The 18113-nt window shown below is 43.1% G+C and overlaps 1 protein-coding gene across 4 annotated transcripts in view; it reads right to left on the reverse strand.

Moving 5' to 3' along the window:
- Positions 1 to 18113, reverse strand: part of LOC129814020 (rho GTPase-activating protein 21-like) — a 73349-nt gene that overhangs the window by 33235 nt on the left and 22001 nt on the right. For 2 of the 4 annotated variants that reach the window (XM_055866757.1, XM_055866755.1), the window contains exons 5-7: positions 5541 to 5633; positions 4839 to 4917; positions 4680 to 4734 (exon numbers count right to left, since the gene is read on the reverse strand). In XM_055866757.1, the coding sequence (XP_055722732.1) occupies positions 4680 to 4734; positions 4839 to 4917; positions 5541 to 5633 (227 nt within the window). Of the gene's footprint in view, positions 1 to 553; positions 934 to 1385; positions 2325 to 4679; positions 4735 to 4838; positions 4918 to 5540; positions 5634 to 18113 lie in introns of those variants that run through there. The other 2 variants (XM_055866759.1, XM_055866758.1) reach the window with 2 other exon arrangements.

Genomic DNA, 18113 nt, shown 5'->3' on the forward strand with positions numbered 1-18113 from the left:
TCAGCTCTCTCCATATTTAGATAGCTAGTTCTGGGTACTGTTCATCTGCTCTCTCCATATTTAGATAGCTAGTTCTGGGTACTGTTCATCTGCTCTCTCCATATTTAGATAGCTAGTTCTCTGGGTACTGTTCATCAGCTCTCTCCATATTTAGATAACTAGTTCTCTGGGTACTGTTCATCAGCTCTCTCCATATTTAGATAACAGTACCCAGAGAACTAGCTAACTGTTCACTGTGCAACGAGAGCATGCTGTGCTGCCGCAACATGAGCAAATTACCCAATGATGGAAATGTTTTTCAGGAACTTTATTTCCACTGATTTCTGTCATACAAGATATGTAAGAGCAAACAGAAACAGTCCTATTCTGTCCAACACTACTGAGCCAGCCAGCGGGCATAGCTAGTCAGGTGATCTGTGATTGAATAGAGTGGACAAGAAGCAACAGATGTGTTGGAAGAAAGAAGGAAAGAGACAAGACTGGCATGCAAGACCGGCATGCAAGACCAAACAGTGATATACAGGAAGGTAGCCTATCTGTTTGGTTTACCCACCTTCTGGCTGACAGCACTGGCACTGTTAGAGCGAGACCTGAGACTCACAGAGATAGAGGGGGGCGGAAGACGCCCAGAACCCACAACTGTCCTCACAGCGCTAAACTTAACCTCTGTTATCATACTCCCAGGCAGCTTTTCAACACTCCAACAATGATCCCTCAACACTCCTTCCAGCAAAACGCCAGCAGACAATGATCATCACACACATAGATTCCATCAATGGTAGATTCCGTATAGCTGGCTGTGCAGCCTTCGTCTATTTGTCAAATGCCTTTCCATATTATTTTTCTCTGTTTGTCTTGCAACTAGCAAGCACAAAAAGTGACACGTCAGAATCAGGTGGACTTTAAACCCCAGCGCCTGGCATTGTATTACGATTGTTACGTAAGTCTCAACTGTATCCACAATCAGTGTTCTAGAGGCAATCACTAGACCCTCCCTTCACCAATAGGGCACCAGTGGAGAGTTCACGGGTCAAGGGCCTTATCAATGTCTGTGTCTGAAATGGCACCCTATTCCCTATGTAGTGCACCTACTTTGACCAAAGCCATAGCAACCTATTCCCTATATGGTTACCAAACCTAGTGCACTAAATAGGGAATAGCTTTCCATTTCAGAAGTAGCCTGGAATTAGCCTACTACCATGGCAATCGAATGAATGACACTACTAACTAGCAAAGCAGCTATGTGAGAACAGTACATTACCTCAACCCATCCTCAAACAAAAACATGACAACATGCGATACAAAGAGAAAATTAGACAGGGGGGAGCACAACATCAACATGTGTGGTGAAGTGGTTGTCATCATCCCTGCTGCAGCTTGCTTACCAGATCAGTGGTCTCCCGTGAACAAGGCTACCGTTACAGCAGGAGAGAAAACGAGAGCAGTGAGAGAAGAATAGGGAAAAGGCTAGCAGCAGAGCAAATCACACACACACACTATAAAAAATAAAAAAAGAGAACAGATAAGTGGTAGTCTTGATCACTGATGCCAGGGCTCTGGAGTCAAAGCACTAAAAATCCATCAGAACTGCAGCGACATCGAGGGAAAGCGAAAACGGGGAACGGACGTTGGCCGTGGCAGGACTGTCATATTAGCGATGCCAGCTGTGTGTGCCAGTCTGACCTGGGTGAGGTGTAGGTGGCAGGAGCAGAAGTAGCCTGCTGCCTCCGACAACACCGAGCTCTCCATCTCGCTGTTGCTCCCTCCAGCCGACTGCAGCAGCCAGGTTACAGCACTTACTGGATGAGCTGCTGCCTCCACTCTCTATCTGGTATCGTTCACACTCTCTATCCCTGCCTCGCTCCCTCTATCTGGTATCACTCACATGACGGAAGCAGCTGCTTGATTCTACATTCAGCTCAGATGATACTGCTTCCCATCCTCTTCTGCTCTCCTCAGCAGCATCAACCTGTTCACAACTAAGGGGCTGTCAGCTGACTACAGCTGGTTTGATGATCTTCCCTCCCTCTCCCTCACTCGGCGTCTCTCTTGCTAAGCCACTGATTTTACTGCTGTTGACGTGTTCCACTGTAGCTGGTTTTCTGTGTGTGTACGGGAGTCTCTCTCCTCCTCCTCTAGTTAATAATGTCAGCCACCCAGCGAGCTGCGATGTTAATCCTCCAGCCCAGGCACAGCTGTATCAGTAGTGCGATACTCTGCCTCAGCAGTGGCTAGCCTTTTCATACACCCCGCTAACCTAGCACTGTGGACCAGCGGCCGCTAGCTAACGCAACAGATGTGCAACACAGCCCAGGGAAGGGGAGAGGGAGAGAGTAGAGAAGTGGGGGATGGGAAAATAGAAGGGAGAGAGAGAGGTGGCTGAGCCAATAGGAAGGGAGAGAAGGAAAGAGGAGGGTAGGGAGAGGAAGCAGAGGGAATAGGTGGATGTTTACAGGCTCTGCTCTTCTATGATGATGTATGCCAGCTTGAGGGGCTCAGGTACTGAAGCTTGCTGTTTTAATTCAGGCTTTCTGTGAAATATCTTAACAGGACAGTTACCCAGAGTATGATCCAACCCCCCCTCATTCCTAGATGGTGTCAGCTGTGGCAAGCCAACAGTGAGACTTGCGGAGTAAGGGAGACAATGAAGGCTCTTAAGATGATTCCACAGTGTTCATTTAAATGACAATACTACTATGCGAGTACTCCTCTTTCTGTTACTTATACACGTATACTCATTACGCACAGATATGTAGCAGCTCAGACAACTGAGTTTACCTTCCTACTGAACCTAGAGCAGAATGCTTATCAGGCACCTCTGGTTGCCGGTAGCTATTGTGCATGAAAAGTTAATGATGAGAGTGGAGGCACACGCACGTTACTTTGAGGAGGTAACGTCATGTGGGCTTCCTTCAACTGCGCTCAATTCACTGCTACAGTACAGAGACATGCAAGACTAGTCTGTGGGAGGAGAGAGAGACAGAGAGATGGAGGGAGGGAGGTGAAGAGAATGAACCGGCTGCCAAGAGCACTAAACTCCCACAATCTCAGTTTCAGATGTGCAAATTTGAGAATGTATCCTACAACCTAAATTTCCCTGCTATTCCGGCATCAATTGAGCTCCATTTGACACCCATCTCTGCCTGCCCCCTGTGCTAATCTAAAATGAAATGTCAGCAGAAGGCAAGCTGAACCTCTTAGGCTCTCTGCTCAACTATTTATACCGGACACCAATTTTACGCAGCAATGCTTCCATGGCCAATTCCTTTGTAACCTCTCTCTAGCTATTCTGTGCTACAGGGAGCATGTGTCAATGAGTGGCCACAGAGCCTTTGGTAAGGTAAACATTCCAACACGGTGTTAATAGGCTCAGCTGTTAGACAATAGGGAGTTGGAGTCATTAAGCTGATGGGGACAGTTTGTGCTACAGTTGACAACAGCCTAGGTGTGACGGGTCAGCTAGTGTGGTGCAAAAGGGTGGAACCTGTGTTGACACAGCCAACCTCTCTGAATAGAACTGTACTAAGAGATGGTATGCATTAAGATGAACAACTTTTATTAGTGCATGTGGAGTTCACAATTAGTAAGGAACGGCATTCTTTCCTTTCTCTAAAACGTTCTATATTTGACTTATTATTTTGATCTCACCAATGCGAGAGAGATAACAAAAGTTTAGAGAGTCAATGCTTTATGAGTGCCAGTGTTTCCCCTATATGCATTTAGCAGCGGCGCACCGCCTCTACTAAATCATGGCCACTGCAATAAAAACAATTATTGTTATTCTTTTCTTTTTTTTTTTATTACAGGAAATTAAACTGATAATTTTCTCTCAGCCCCATGGCAAAATGTGTTGATCAGCCAGAAGACGAATGTCTGAAAACGCTTTCATACAATGTGATTATTTCAGAGAGGAAAAACATTTGTGCACAACATTTTTACAAAAGGTAACGATCAACTCTTGGCTGTGGGTGATTGGCTGTGAAGGTGCAAACCTGGAGTACTCCCTGTCACATGCTCTGGAGAGCATGTCTGATGCTGATCCCTGTTGCGTAAGGACATAGTGGGCGAGAAACAGACAGCGGCAGAGAGTCTGTAGCATGCTTTAATTTACATATGCATTTATGCCAGTACCCAGCTGCTTAGATTCTAAATCATTTCTCCCCCGAGTAGAAACAATCATCTTGCCTCAGACCTACTAACATGCAACTCTTCTCCATGTCAAAAGTCGAGACTGAAGAGTTTGTGTGTGTTTGTGTGGTGTGTTTGTTTTTTGTTTTTATTAAGTGTGTGAGAGTGTTGATTTCTCAAAGTGACCCTTCAAGCTTCTAGAATGAGGTCAGCCCTGCAGCAGAGAAGCATTAGCAGCACCTGGAGCTCCAGCAGCAGTCAGTGGAGAGGACAGGCTGTGGTGGCCTGGTTTTGAGGCCCAGATAATGCACTCTGAAGGGAGGGTTTTTTTATCAGGGTACTGCCCGTCCCCTCTGGAGCAGGACTAGTCTCCCCACATACACCCTTCACAGAGAAACTAGAACTGCTTTACTGATCTAATGCTTGATCACAATAATAGAGATTAAGTTGATGACTTAGAAGTGGAAAGAGACATAGACAGAAGTACTTCTGTTTTACAGTGGCTAAATATAGGAAGAGAATCACTGCAGTAATGATCTTTACAAACTTACCAGCTGCAGTATGTCTTCATCTTTTGGCATAACACAGAGTTCAAGAAAGGCATCACTGTAATAGAAACACAAAGCCAAAAAAAGGTAAACAATAACAAAAGACAAGCAGGAAAATCAGTCACTGACAACAATAAAGGTATTTTTATTTTGAGCCCTCACCTGTTTTGGATCAAGGCTATGACCTGAGAGTAGGTTTTCCCAATGATACTCGCTCTGTTCACCTTTACTATCCTGTCTCCTGATGACAATTAGAAGGAGAGAGAGGATTAGAAGTTAGACTGGTAATATGTGAGTGACACAGCACTAATGGCAGGTGTATGTGTGTCTTTGAAGAGGAACCTGTGCTATTTATAGGGTAGTAGGCCCTTAGCTCAGTAAGAGGCAGCTTCCCTACTAGGCTGACAGTCAAAGGGGAAGGAGGAAAGGAAACTGATCAGTCATCTGATGTGTGTTTACTATAATTCAGTGCCTGAGGAAGCTGAGCTCTCTGCCTCTACTAACACAACTCCTCAGACAGAAAAATAAAGAAAAAATCTGAGAACACTACTGAGAATCTCTGATCAAACTACTGAGAATCTCTGAGCAAACTGCCCAGCATAGGGTGGACGGAAATCATAATTTAAAGATCTCTGAGATTGGACCAACATTATGTCCAACAGTGCACCATAACTATAGTAGTACTGCTGTATCGTAGGGGAATACAGTCATGATGATATTCTTTTTCCAAAACTCACAAAATTGCTTTAATATATTGATTCTATAATACAATTACTTCTATGACGTCACCTAGCTATGATAAAGACAGAAACCACAGAGAACATAGGAAGGTACAATTTCAGTGCGTTGCCGTTAATCAGTTACCTGTGCAGAGTCCAGCTTCGTTGGCAGGACCTCCCTCCTTCACTTGCTTCACAAAGATGGTGTCCATTGGCTCCAGCCTATTCCGTGGTCTCCCTGACAACAAAGACAAAGTGTCATCATCAGCAACCATTAAACACATTCCTCTGGAGGTCACATGGTGGTGACATACCAGATCCGCTCACAACAGTAACACAGTAGTCATTAAATGAATAATTCCAGTCATACTACATATCTGCCCAGATTAGGTACAATAGGATTTTATCATGAAGTGTCTAGAAGGGTAGTAGTCAGATTAATTTCCCTTTAGAAAGACACATTGTTGACCTCAGCAGACCTACAATACACTACACTAAGAGCAGAGGACCCAAACTAGAATGCACCACCCACCCACAACTCTCAGTTAAACACAACCCAGACTGAGACGCACTCAATGTGAAGCAGCCAGTCCAACAACACACCCCATTAACGGCTACCAGACACAACCCTAATTTGTAGACATTTACTAAAGGGGAGAAAGAGTGAGTGTGAGTGAGTGAGAGCAAGAGCAACAGGATGACAGAGACAGAGAAAGTGATATATAGAGCAATAGATAAGGAGGAACTGTCACAACATTCAGAGGCATGTGAATTAAAGCAGTGACAGCAGAATAACAGAGTGGTTTGGTTTCTCTGTGTGTCACATTGCCTGTTCCTAATACAACAAAACTAAATGAGAAAGATAATGAAGGAATTCAACTGAGTCGAAAAAAGCCTCCTAATATGGTGGGTGAGCTGGTGGGGATTTGGGGAAGGGAAATGAATGCATCTGAGTTTAGTTGGAGAACCTGTTTGCTCATTCTTCCCCTGTCTCCTAGCAGCTGAATAGGAGAGGAAAGCAAAGGAGAGCGAGGGAGTAAGAGGGAGGGAGAGCAGAGAGAGCTCAGCTGCACAACTCCCACTCCTTCCCAATAAACACAGCTCCAGGCTCACTAGACACAAAGCTCTGTCCAACTACTTATCACTGTGTAAGTTGGTGAATTAGAATGAATAGGAATGTTGTATCTTATGTGGAAGTCTCAGTGAGTACATTTGATATTAAACCGATTATGGCAGTAGGCAGAGTATGGCATTAGTCATGTAAACACACTACTCTCCTTATCTTAAATCGACATATAGTCATACTCGAAGTAAACATACACCGATTAAAACACCTGGTTTTCTGAGTATTTTTTATTTATTATTAGGACATGTAAACGTCTTAATCAGAGTTATAGATGGGTATCTGATCAGCGCATGTGCTAGCATGAGCAGTGCAAGCTTCCTTCTTTTGCACGAGTGAAGTGAGTTTGGAAAAACGGACAATATTTTGCATACAAACGTTATGTCCGAACTCAGAATCAAATATGCTCCAGAAAAATAACATGGTCACTGTGATAAAAACATTTATTTTGATAGCTGATTTTCTGCATTTATCAAAGTCCCATCATGTAGCCTGATTTCATTTGTGGTCACGTAGGGCTGACCCCATTTAGTACAACTGCCAGGTCGCAGTTGTAAATGAGAACTTGTTCTCAACTAGCCTACCTGGTTAAATAAAGGTGAAATAAATAGTCGAATGTTTGGTCATCGGCTGTTGGTCGACCGAGATTTCTTTAGTTGACCAGTTGCAAAAAAAAATGATGTAGCCTACAAGACATCAGCCTAAATCGCGCCTTTCTGAGTGGACTAATCCATTGTGGAGGCCGTATGGGTGGCACAGTCCATGACTAAGACGTGCTAAAACAAAACAAAAGTATGTTTGAATGACACTGGAGGTGCAGTGTTGTCACAGCTAATACCGGTTTGCCTGGGGCTGATACCGCGCACTGGTGTTTGTACACATGCATATACACACATACACTCATTCAAATGCACACACGTGTACATACACGGACACACACACGTAAATAGTGCCATACATGCACTCAAACATATTCAGTTGGCCTTGCTGTTATGATTTTTGTTGTCCTTGATGTCTTTTTTTTTTTTTTGCATGGATGTTTTTGGTTTTCCTTTCTTTCTCTTTTATCTCTTTTCATTTTGTTGGTGCATTTGGGGGGCGAGGGCTTGGGGGGGGGGGGTGTCAGATGGTTGAGGGGCAGCTCTTGGGGAATTGTGTGTGGGGGGGGGGGGGGGGGGGGGGGGGGTCTTGGAGGGCTGGTGGCCTGGCGGTTGGAGCTTAGTCGGGGGGTGATAGTTCTCTGGTTCAGGTCCCCGTTTTTGACCTTGTGTGTGTGGGGGGGGGGGGGGGGGGTCTGTCGACGTGCCCTTGAGCAGGACGTTGACCCTGGTGGCTTCTGTGGGTCTCTCTGGATGGGAGTCTGTTAGATGACTAATGTGATGTAAATGTTGAGCGGCTTCACTGCAAGTAGATTTTTGTTTGTGTTTTTATTGAATATTATAACATACAAAGACATGCACTACTGAAAATGTAAATGGTTATATTACATAGGAACAGATGCAACCATAATAAAAATAGTGGTCGCTGTCCGCGATTATGAAACATCAGTGCGCTGCTGAATTGGTGCCTTTTCCTAGACCATGTTGCTATATGCATAATAGCAAATTAACCAGCATATTGGTGTTGAGAACAATATGGCAGCGGTGGAGTTAGGAGACGAGAAAACAGCCCTTGCCTTAATTGTCTAAGAGAGGAAACTAACTTTATTAGGTCTATAATCAATAGCCTAACTGCTTAATGTGCCTGGTTTTATGAATAATCCATATACTGTATATCTACAGAAATAAGACATGTTCTGCTTCTGTTGCCGGTTTGTTTAACAGCCTACTGATTCCGTGAGCACCAAGCCACATGCAACTACATGTCGGATAAACAACTTCACAAATTTGGCTGTTTTCAATCTTTGCTATGCTGTAATAAAAGGCTTCACACTTTTTTTTTACTTTGTTAGAACACCCTCTCTGGTATTATTTATCATTTATTTAGAGTTGTTTACACTGTTCCAGATTGTCTGAAAAATCACACTTATAATAATAATCTTCCTTTTTCGTGATCTCCTTATTACGATCATCATTATAATAAGTCATGTCATTAGTCGTCTTAGTATTGCTGCCTTCGAGCTGTAAGCCTAAGAGCGTATCCTGTTTAGTCTTACTACCTTAACTTAAGCCTAGATTTCAATACTTATATTTAGTGTATTCGGAAAGTATATAGATCCCTTCCCTTTTCCCACATTTTGTTATGTTTCAGCCTTATTCTAAAATGTTTTTGAAATGTTTTATTCCCCTCATCAATCTACACACAATACCCCATAAAGGACAAAGTGAAAACAGGTTTTTAGAAATGTTTGCAAATTAAATTGAGCTCAGGTGCATCTTGTTTCCATTGATCATCCTTAAGCTGTTTCTACAACCTGATTGGAGTCCACCTGTGGTAAATTCAATTGATTGGACATTATTTGGAAAGGCACACTTGTCTACAGCGCATTCGGAAATATTCAGACCCTTTGAACCTGATGGTCTTTCTGACAGAGCTCCAGAGTTCATCTGTGGAGATGAGAGAACCTTCCAGAAGGACAACCATCTTTGCAGGACTCCACCAAATCAGGACTTTATGGTAGAGTGGCCAGATGGAAGCAACTTTCTTGATCTCCAGTATTTTTCACAACTAGTCAAACTGATTTCACACATCTGATTTTCTCTTTACCTCCTGAGCAACCAGTAAATATTCCCCAGTTTTGAGTTTGTCACACCCTCTGCATCCATTTTCCTGTTATGGAGTTATAACCAATTGATTGATGTGATTATGATATTCTGTAGGTCAGGGAACAGGGAATGTTATTCCTAAACAAATGAGGTACTTCGGTAACAAATTCTCAGTCAGAAATGCCTGTAATTATGATGCAGCTTCAGCAACACGGACTGCGCGATAAACACTGTTGATGTTCTGTGGTGGTCATGGCAGCAGGGAGGAGAGAGAGACAACAGGTGCTAGTCACACAGCCACTCGCTGCCATTTTCTTTTTTAAACACAGCGCAGGAAGTCTGAGCCCTGCCAGGTACAATCAAATCAATTATGGTTGGACTCCCTCTAGTCATGTGTGTCTTAATTATTTCATCAAACAGTGAGCTTAAAGCATCAGACAAGCTAAGTGCATAAAGTTGATTTTATTAAAACACATAGGATGTGTCTGTATATCCTATGTGTTTCGACCAATCGACTGGTCTAAAGAACAGATGACTCTTGGTCGACCAATATTTTGTTTTTGTCAGGGACAGCCCTAAGGCCATGTAAACAGAATTATTAGGGAAATCGTTATTCTTGCAAAGCATGTAAACGCTTTAAAGGAACTATATTAATATGACTATTCACAATAATCGTATAATTGTGTGCATGTAACCATACTCAAATGGTAAGCATGAAATATCATTGGTAAGCACTGACAGTGGCAGCAAGATCATTTGCCAAACAGGTTTTTCAATACAAAATAAACACATTAGTGAGATGTGTTTGATAGCGATTGAGAGAAGCAAATGAAGCAAGACATTGATAGAGAGAACAAGAGAGAGAAAACTGAGTGATTGAAAAAGATGGGAGTGGGTGTTTGATACGCCACGGAGCACCCACTCACTGCTCTCTCCTTCTCCCTGTGGGTGTTTGACAGATTGAGAGGGACACTGACACACCTGTAAACAGTTATAACACGTTCACAGATCTGATTTTCCTCACCTTAGAGCTGAGCCACTGAACCTGTCTTAGAAGAGCTATGCAAGACAAGGATATGCACCACCATCACCTGGCCAGCGTGTTAAAACAAACACAACCTATTGTTGCTCACAATCACATATGAATGTGTTATGTATGACGGAACAGGAGCCTCACCTCCCAACGACATCAGTGTTACCAGGCTCCCTCTTGTGGCAAGTGGCAGAACCACAGCATACCATAACAACACTACTGCTTGATAATAAAGTATCCAGTGATTTGATACTAGCAGTGACTCAGTGACTGCTGATGAGACCATTTCCAACACTAACATGAGCTCAGTCAGTCCCAGACAGTGTAAATCATTTGACGTGCGGAGTCAGTTTAAATCTGGACCCCAGTCCTTTTCTTTTCATTTCCTCTCCATACAGTTTTTTATTAGAACAATCTCAAGTTGTTCCTAGCAGGGAATCATGGAATGCATTAAGTCAAATTAAATGGAATAGCCAGTAGAGGGTGCACCAGAGACATGTGTTATCCACCAGTCAGTCAGGAGCGGGAGACTCCAATGATGCAACACCGGGTTCACAGCAGTAGGCATGTTCATTAAACCTTTGGTTGTGTTTGAGAGCATCAAAACCGCAATGTATCATGGGTAAATTGTGAGTGACTGATCTACAAATAATATAGATTAGTTATGTATGATGCAAGGTTAGTCAGTCTCGACTCGCCTTTAAATTCGGCTACAATGTCGAACGGGCCCTTTGTTTCAGCCTCCACGTGGTAAACAAAGAGATTCCCTCTCATTCACAATGGCAGTCCTGGGATAACCCAGAGTCAGCAAACTAGTCTCCATAGACACAGTCACACCCCACATTCACGTATCTGGGAATATCATATGCCACCTATACATTATACTGTAATATGACCGATTGAAGATGTAACCTACGTGACGTCAGAAACAAACTGAAACAAGCACACAGACGAATGCAAAATGAAAGTAGTGATTTAAGATCTGCCCCTCTCCCTCTCTGAGCTACATGATAATTAATGCAGTAACATTGTTTATAGCTAACCTGTAGTGGTAGCAGGTGCGCAACTGGGGGGGGGGGGGGGAATTATTATTTATCTTTTATCCAGTCAGATATACACTCCAAACAGCCTACCTGACCGCTCGGAGGTGTACGCATGGTCCTAAAGAGCACAGTTCCCTCGTTTTGTATCACATTCCAATTATACAACTGAGGGGGACAGAAATGCAATTTCAGATTGTGAAATTGCACCCCCTAAGTGCCAAGCCAAGACAGTTTGTGAGCATCTCAGGTTGTTTTCACTACCAGGGTATAAAATTTACTTTTAAAGTCCACCAGCCACTGTGGCAGGTAGATTTAAAAACTACCAACAGTGTTTCCTCTGCGTTAATTTACGTGTGGCGCTGCACCACGGCAGAATCATTGGCGCTACACAAAAAGAAACATCCCATTTCTACCAAACATAGTTTCAAAAAAGTTCTGTAAAGCACATGTGCTTTTATTGGTAAATAGATGATCTGTCTGGGTTCAACACTGTTCTGAAGGTTATTTAGCTCTGTGAGCTGTGGCAGGCAGCCTGCAACTCAAGAAACACAGTGCGCAAGTGACCAGTGCTCGATACAGACAGACACTCTGCGGCGTGAAACACAATTCACTTCAGAGTGCACCTGCATGAGAAACTGCAAGAAAGGTACATCAGCTTGTTTGCTTGACTAACGTTAGCTAGCCAACTAATTAACTACATTAGCTAGCTATAACCTAAAAACTCTACTAACGTCATTTAGATCAATAATATTGCTGCCACAATTGTAACGGCAATTAACTATCCAATATCCACAACTATGTTGATGATAGAAACATGATTAACTAACGTTACTAGGCTAGCAAGTTAGCGAGCTAGTTTGTTTGGAACTGTATCAAGCGCAAGCAATATGGCTATATTTATCCGTCTTCGACTGATTTATTTTTATCCGATGAGTTTATTGAAATATTTCCAGCCACAGCAGCGAAAGAGAAAGGGGGAGCAGGGACAAGAGTGTCAGGTAATGTTAACTTAGACTGCCAACGTCAAATCAGCCCGAACTAAATTAAACTTATTTTAGTTAGTTAACTCTTTAAAAGCTTCAGCTATCGTTTTTATAACAAGTGTATGGCTTGCTTTACTGGACAGAGAAGAGGCTAAATCCCGGGGGTGAGGTAGGGATGCCTGAGGGACAGAGGAGAGCAGAGAGGAGAAAAAATAGGAGTAGATAAAAGGAGAGGAGGAGAGAGGAGCAAGGCCAAGGGCGCACCACCAGCAATCCAGGTGGGACCAAGTGGCTTAAAATTGACAGACTGAAGCCGTGGCTATATAATATGCCACATGGTTAGTCAAATTTCCGTTAATTAGGCTAAGGGCTAGACATGTTTGTGCATATTTAGTCTGTACTAGTCTACAGCATTATGTGTAGTGTTGTAATGCTTGCTATCTGTAATAGGTATTGCCCCAGCCACCAGTAATTCCACTAATCTACACTTTACATCCCATCAAGGAATGTTCTGCCGCCTGTGCCGTTAACATAGGCAGGCTGCTAAGAGGGGTCTGTCAAAGCGCTCTTTTATTGAAATAGGGGACTGAGAGCCATCGGCTGGACTACATTAACCGGCACCCAGGGACAGAGCACCACCTGGAAAGTATGAGGGCTCATGCAATGCTGGCAAAAGGTAAAGATTATTCTATTGGATTCTTCCATTTCTCAATGTCTTCTAATGTAAAAGATGTCTCAGACTGTGCACTAACCGAGGCTCAATAATAACGCATTATGCCTGTTGCTGTTCGCAGGCTCCTCAGTCATGGTTGCGTTCAAGCCAACCACAGCGCTTGAGCACGAGGCCGGGTTTGAAATGTCTGTACCATCTAACAAAGTGGGAGCAGGCCCATCACACAAACGTCCCACAACTGCTGAATTGCTGGGTTGTGACCATTTCAAAGCTCAAGATGAATCAGTGCTCAATAATTCAGTTTTTTTGTTCATATTTTCTTCACTTGATATTTAAATGTCCCCAGACTTATTTCACATGGGCAAGAACACAAAGTGTAGGTCACACATAATAGTGGAGGTAATGTTGAAGATTCTGACTCAAGTTAAGGAGGAGCCTATCCTCCATGCCATCCAGACATCTGTAGTCATTGGCCTGGAGGCTGATGAAACTACAGACGTGGCAACTAATAAAGCAGCTGGATTTACATGTCAGGTATAAATGTATTTTTAATATTGATATTCTACAGTCACACTGCATCCATGAGTAATAATGAAATTGTGTATGGATTTATGTATGTTTTCCAGATACATGGAGCAAGAGAGACACCTTTACAACCAGTTCCTGGACCTGGTGTCAGTCCCTGATGGCAAGGCAGACACCATCTTTGCATCCACCAAGGAGGTGCTGCACTTTAAAAAAGATAACAGAGATTGTACGGCCTGGGCACTGATGGGGCTGCAGCGATGACTGGTATGGACACAACATAAAGTCTTAGAATTAACCATTTCTGGGTGTTTTACAGTATGTCTTGCGATACAAAATATTTTCCTCATCTTCAAACAGGACATGGTAAAAACAGCTCAAGGATGCCTTCCTGTGGATGGTGTCTGAGGTCCCCTATATGGACACTTTCAAGGAGCACCTGCAGCAGCTCCATAGTAACTTAGCCAAAAGCAGTAACAAGACAGAAGTCTTGAAAGCTGCTTCAGCAACCCTGGGCCTTCAGTAATTAAAAATCAAGGTGAGATTATGCATCACATTACTTCACTTGGCTAATCTGCTCATCTTTCTAATCTAGGGCCGCTACGCTTCCTGTGCCACGTAAAGGTAGGCCTACATGTATTATAGATTATTGTGGACTCCAAAAAAAATAATGTACTGTGTGCTATTACTGCTTTCAGTGTCTCAAAACTATTTGAGTGGTCCGCAATGGGGCTTTTAAAACCTGTTTGTATTGTCAATTGATGTATCATTGTGGAGTGAAACACTTTTCTAACTCTACAGATTTGTGGCAGCAATTTACCTGCAGACGGACGTGCTGCCCCACCTGACGCGGCTTTCAAAAGTATTCCAAAAGGAGGATGTAAACTTCCAGGCCATAAAAGAGCAGGTACATTATTTTCTATCTTCATGTGCAAATGTCTCAGTTTAACAGAGTCACAGGACAGCACTACTCAATGAAATATTTAAGAACTACTGACACTTCATAACTTCAAACAAAACAACTATTGTGTTGTAGGTCCCTGTGACATACCTCCAGGCAATTAAAAAAATTCTGGTGATTCATAGCCCCAGGGGTCATTGCTGAGCCAACTCCACCAGGACCTCGATGACCCAATGGGTCTGGGGGCATTCAACATCAAGGAGGAGGAGAGGAGAGGGAGAGGCCAGGTGGAGAAGACCAAGACCAGGGAGCAGTTCTGGGCTCGGTTCAGAGACGAGGTAAAAACATTTGTTTTCAAATGCTAATGAAAATAATGTTACATCATGTGCTGGATAAACTAAAACAAACAGCTATTAATAACTTATTTTCTGTTTTGCGCTGTAATTAGGTCATGGATCCATATCACGTTGGCCTCCAGGACAGCCTAGACCGGAGGGTCCAACACCTGGAGATTCTGGGGGCCTTCTGTGTGTTGGGACCTCAGGCTGTGTTCTCTAGTGAGAGGATAAACACCTTTAACCTGACCCCCCTGTCCAGGCAGTTCTTGCAAGCACCAGAGGCTGCAGAGCTGCAAGTGGCCCTCTTTCAAGCAACATGTGCTAGTAGGAGCAATCAAGGCATGGCATGAGTGTGAAACTTTTGACGAGAACATTTCAGGCCAGTGTTGCCCAAACCCGTTTTCCTGTTGAACTACCACTCTTGTGGCTCTTTTAAATGTTGTACATCTTTTTGTTTTTCATGTATTTCAGGGGTTGGACCAGCTGACAACAATGACAAAGCTGGCCTCGCAGTTTGATGAGTGGGGGCAGCTCTACCCCTGCCGCTGGCAGCAATAGCACTGACTATACCAGTGTCTTCCGTTAAATTGTGAAAGGGACTTCTCTGCAATGAAACTAGTAAAATAATTTAAACGTGAAAGTAGATCCTTTGTACCTCTCCCTTCTCTTATTAGTCCTTCTGTTATTGCAGGTCAGAACAGACTTAAGGAAGACTGCATGGAGAGCATCTAGCCGACTGCATGTGGCTCTCCATCAACAGCCCTCCCGTTATTAAGGAGCTCAATTACAGGAGGGCGCTGAAAATCTTTTTCCAAAAGCCCAGAAGAATAAATTGCTCTGACAAAGGCTGTAAACTATGTCAGAACTAGGTTTTTGTCAAAACATGGAAAGAGATTTCCATGCCTTGTTTTGTGATGAATATGAATTAGTAGGCTCTAATTCATGTTCAGTCAAATGTTCCTGTTCATTTTGTCAAGATAACTTTTGGGACCAGTCGATGTTGTGTTTCTTTAGATCGTTGCAGCACTCAACCTTAAATTGCATCCTATAATCATTTTACCAATACGTTATTGAGCTCATTTCTGGGGGTGGAAATTATATTTTAGATGGTTTGAGTTTTTTCCTTTTAAAAAGTCACCAGAACCAAGCTTGATAGTACTTTAACATATTTTGTTTTGGGGGGAGGACTCTAGGATTTTAGACATTTTTTGCTAATAAAAAAATAAAAAACACAGAACGACCTTAGGTTACATAAGTATTCAGACCCTTTGCTATGAGACTTGAAATCAGGTGCATCCTGTTCCCATTGATCATCATACAGATGTTTCTACAACTTGGAGTCCACCTGTGGTAAATTCAATTGATTGGACATGATTTGGAAAGGCAAACACCTGTCTATATAAATGTCCCACAGTTGACAGTGCATGGCAGAGCAAAAAACAATCCATGAGGTTGAAGGAATTGTCCGTAGAGCTCAGATTGTGGATTGTGTCAAGGCATAGATCTGGGGAAAGGTACCAAAAAATGTCTGCAGCATTGAAGGTCCCCAAGAACACCGTGGCTGCCATCATTCTTAAATGAAAGAAGTTTGGAACCACTCTTCCGAGAGCAGGCCTCCCAGCCAAAACCGAGCAATTGGGGGAAAAGGGTCTTGGTCAGGGAGGTGACCAAGAACCTGATGGTCACTGACAGGGCTCCAGAGTTACTCAGTGGAGATGGGAGAACATTCCAGAAGGACAACCATCTCTGCAGCACTGCACCAAATCAGGCCTTTATGGTAGAGTGGCCAGACGGAAGCCACTCAGTAAAAGGCACATGACAGCTCGCTTGGAGTTGCCCAAAAGGCACCTAAAGCCTCTCAGACCTTGAGAAACAAGATTATCTGGTCTGATGAAACCAAGATTACGCTTGGCATTCAGGCCAAGGAGTTTAAAGTCTGGAGGAAACCCAGCACCATCCCTACATTGGTGCCAGGTCAGGGGAGCATCATGCTGTGGGGATGTTTTTCAGGGGCAGGGACTGGGAAACTAGTCAGGATCGAGGCAAAGACAAACAGAGCAAAGCCCGGACTTGAACCTGATCGAACATCTCTGGAGAGACCTGAAAATAGCTGTGCACCGACGCTCCCCATCCAACCTGACAGAGTTTGAGAGGATCTGCAGAGAAGAATGGGAGAAACTCCACAAATACAGGTGTGCCAAGCTTGTAGCGTCAAAACCAAGACTCAAGGCTGTAATCGTTGCCTACGGTGCTTCAACAAAGTACTGAGTAAAGGGTCTGAATACTTATATAAATGTGATATCGTTTTTTCCCCAAAATATAAATTAGCTGACATTTCTAAAAAACAGTTTTTGATTTGTCATTAGGGGGTATTGTGTGTAGATTGATGAGGGAAAAAAACAATAACACATTTTAGAATAAGGTTATAACCTAACAAAATGTGGAAAAAGTCAAGGGGTCTGAATACTTTCCGAAGGCACTGTATGTGACGGGCCTATGATTATGACAGTCTAATGCTTCTTGAGTGTCAGAGTGCATTTTCTTAGTCCCTGACAAAGGATGGTCATAATGCTTCATGACAGTGTCTTGAAGTGTATTTTCTGCAAGTTATTTAAAATATGAAGAAAAAAACAAAAAGAACAATGAAGAATTCATTACAACAACAAAGGACTTAAGAAGCAAACTTTCAAAATGAAAGAACTTCTTGGCAGAGTAAAAAACATTTGAATAAATGTGGGTTTTGACACTTAAGTAGGCATCATAACAGCCATAAAATAACATACTATACACTACGTGACCAAAAGTAGGTGGGCACCTACTTGTCGAACATCTCATTCCAAAATCATGGGCATCAATATGGAGTTGCTGCTATAACAGCCTCAACTCTTCTGGGAAGGCTTTCGACTAGATGCTTCCATTTGCTTCCATTCAGCCACAAAGCATTTCGCTACACCCGCAATAACATCTGCTAATCACATGTATTAAACCAATAAAATGTGATTTGACAAGAGCATCTAGCAAGGCAGAAACTTGACAAACTGACTTGTTGGAAAGGTGGCATCCTATGACGGTGCCACTTTGAAAGTCACTGAGCTCTTCAGTAAGGCCATTCTACTGACAATGTTTGTCTACGGAGATTGAATGGTTGTGTGCTCGATTTCATACACCAGTCAGCAACGGGTGTGGCTAAAATAGCCGATTCCACTAATTTGAAGTGGTGTCCACATACTTCTGTATATATAGTGCATGTACCAATAGGTGTAAATACATGGGTCATGACCAATGTTCCCTCCCAAAAAATTGGCACTGAGAACATTTCAGATCTGCGGAGCAGAAACTTGAACGTTGTGAAAATTCGGTGCAACTTCCAGCGGGCGTTTACAGCTTACACTGA

Source organism: Salvelinus fontinalis, chromosome 17, assembly GCF_029448725.1.
Source record: "Salvelinus fontinalis isolate EN_2023a chromosome 17, ASM2944872v1, whole genome shotgun sequence".
Classification (NCBI taxonomy): Eukaryota; Metazoa; Chordata; class Actinopteri; order Salmoniformes; family Salmonidae; genus Salvelinus; species Salvelinus fontinalis.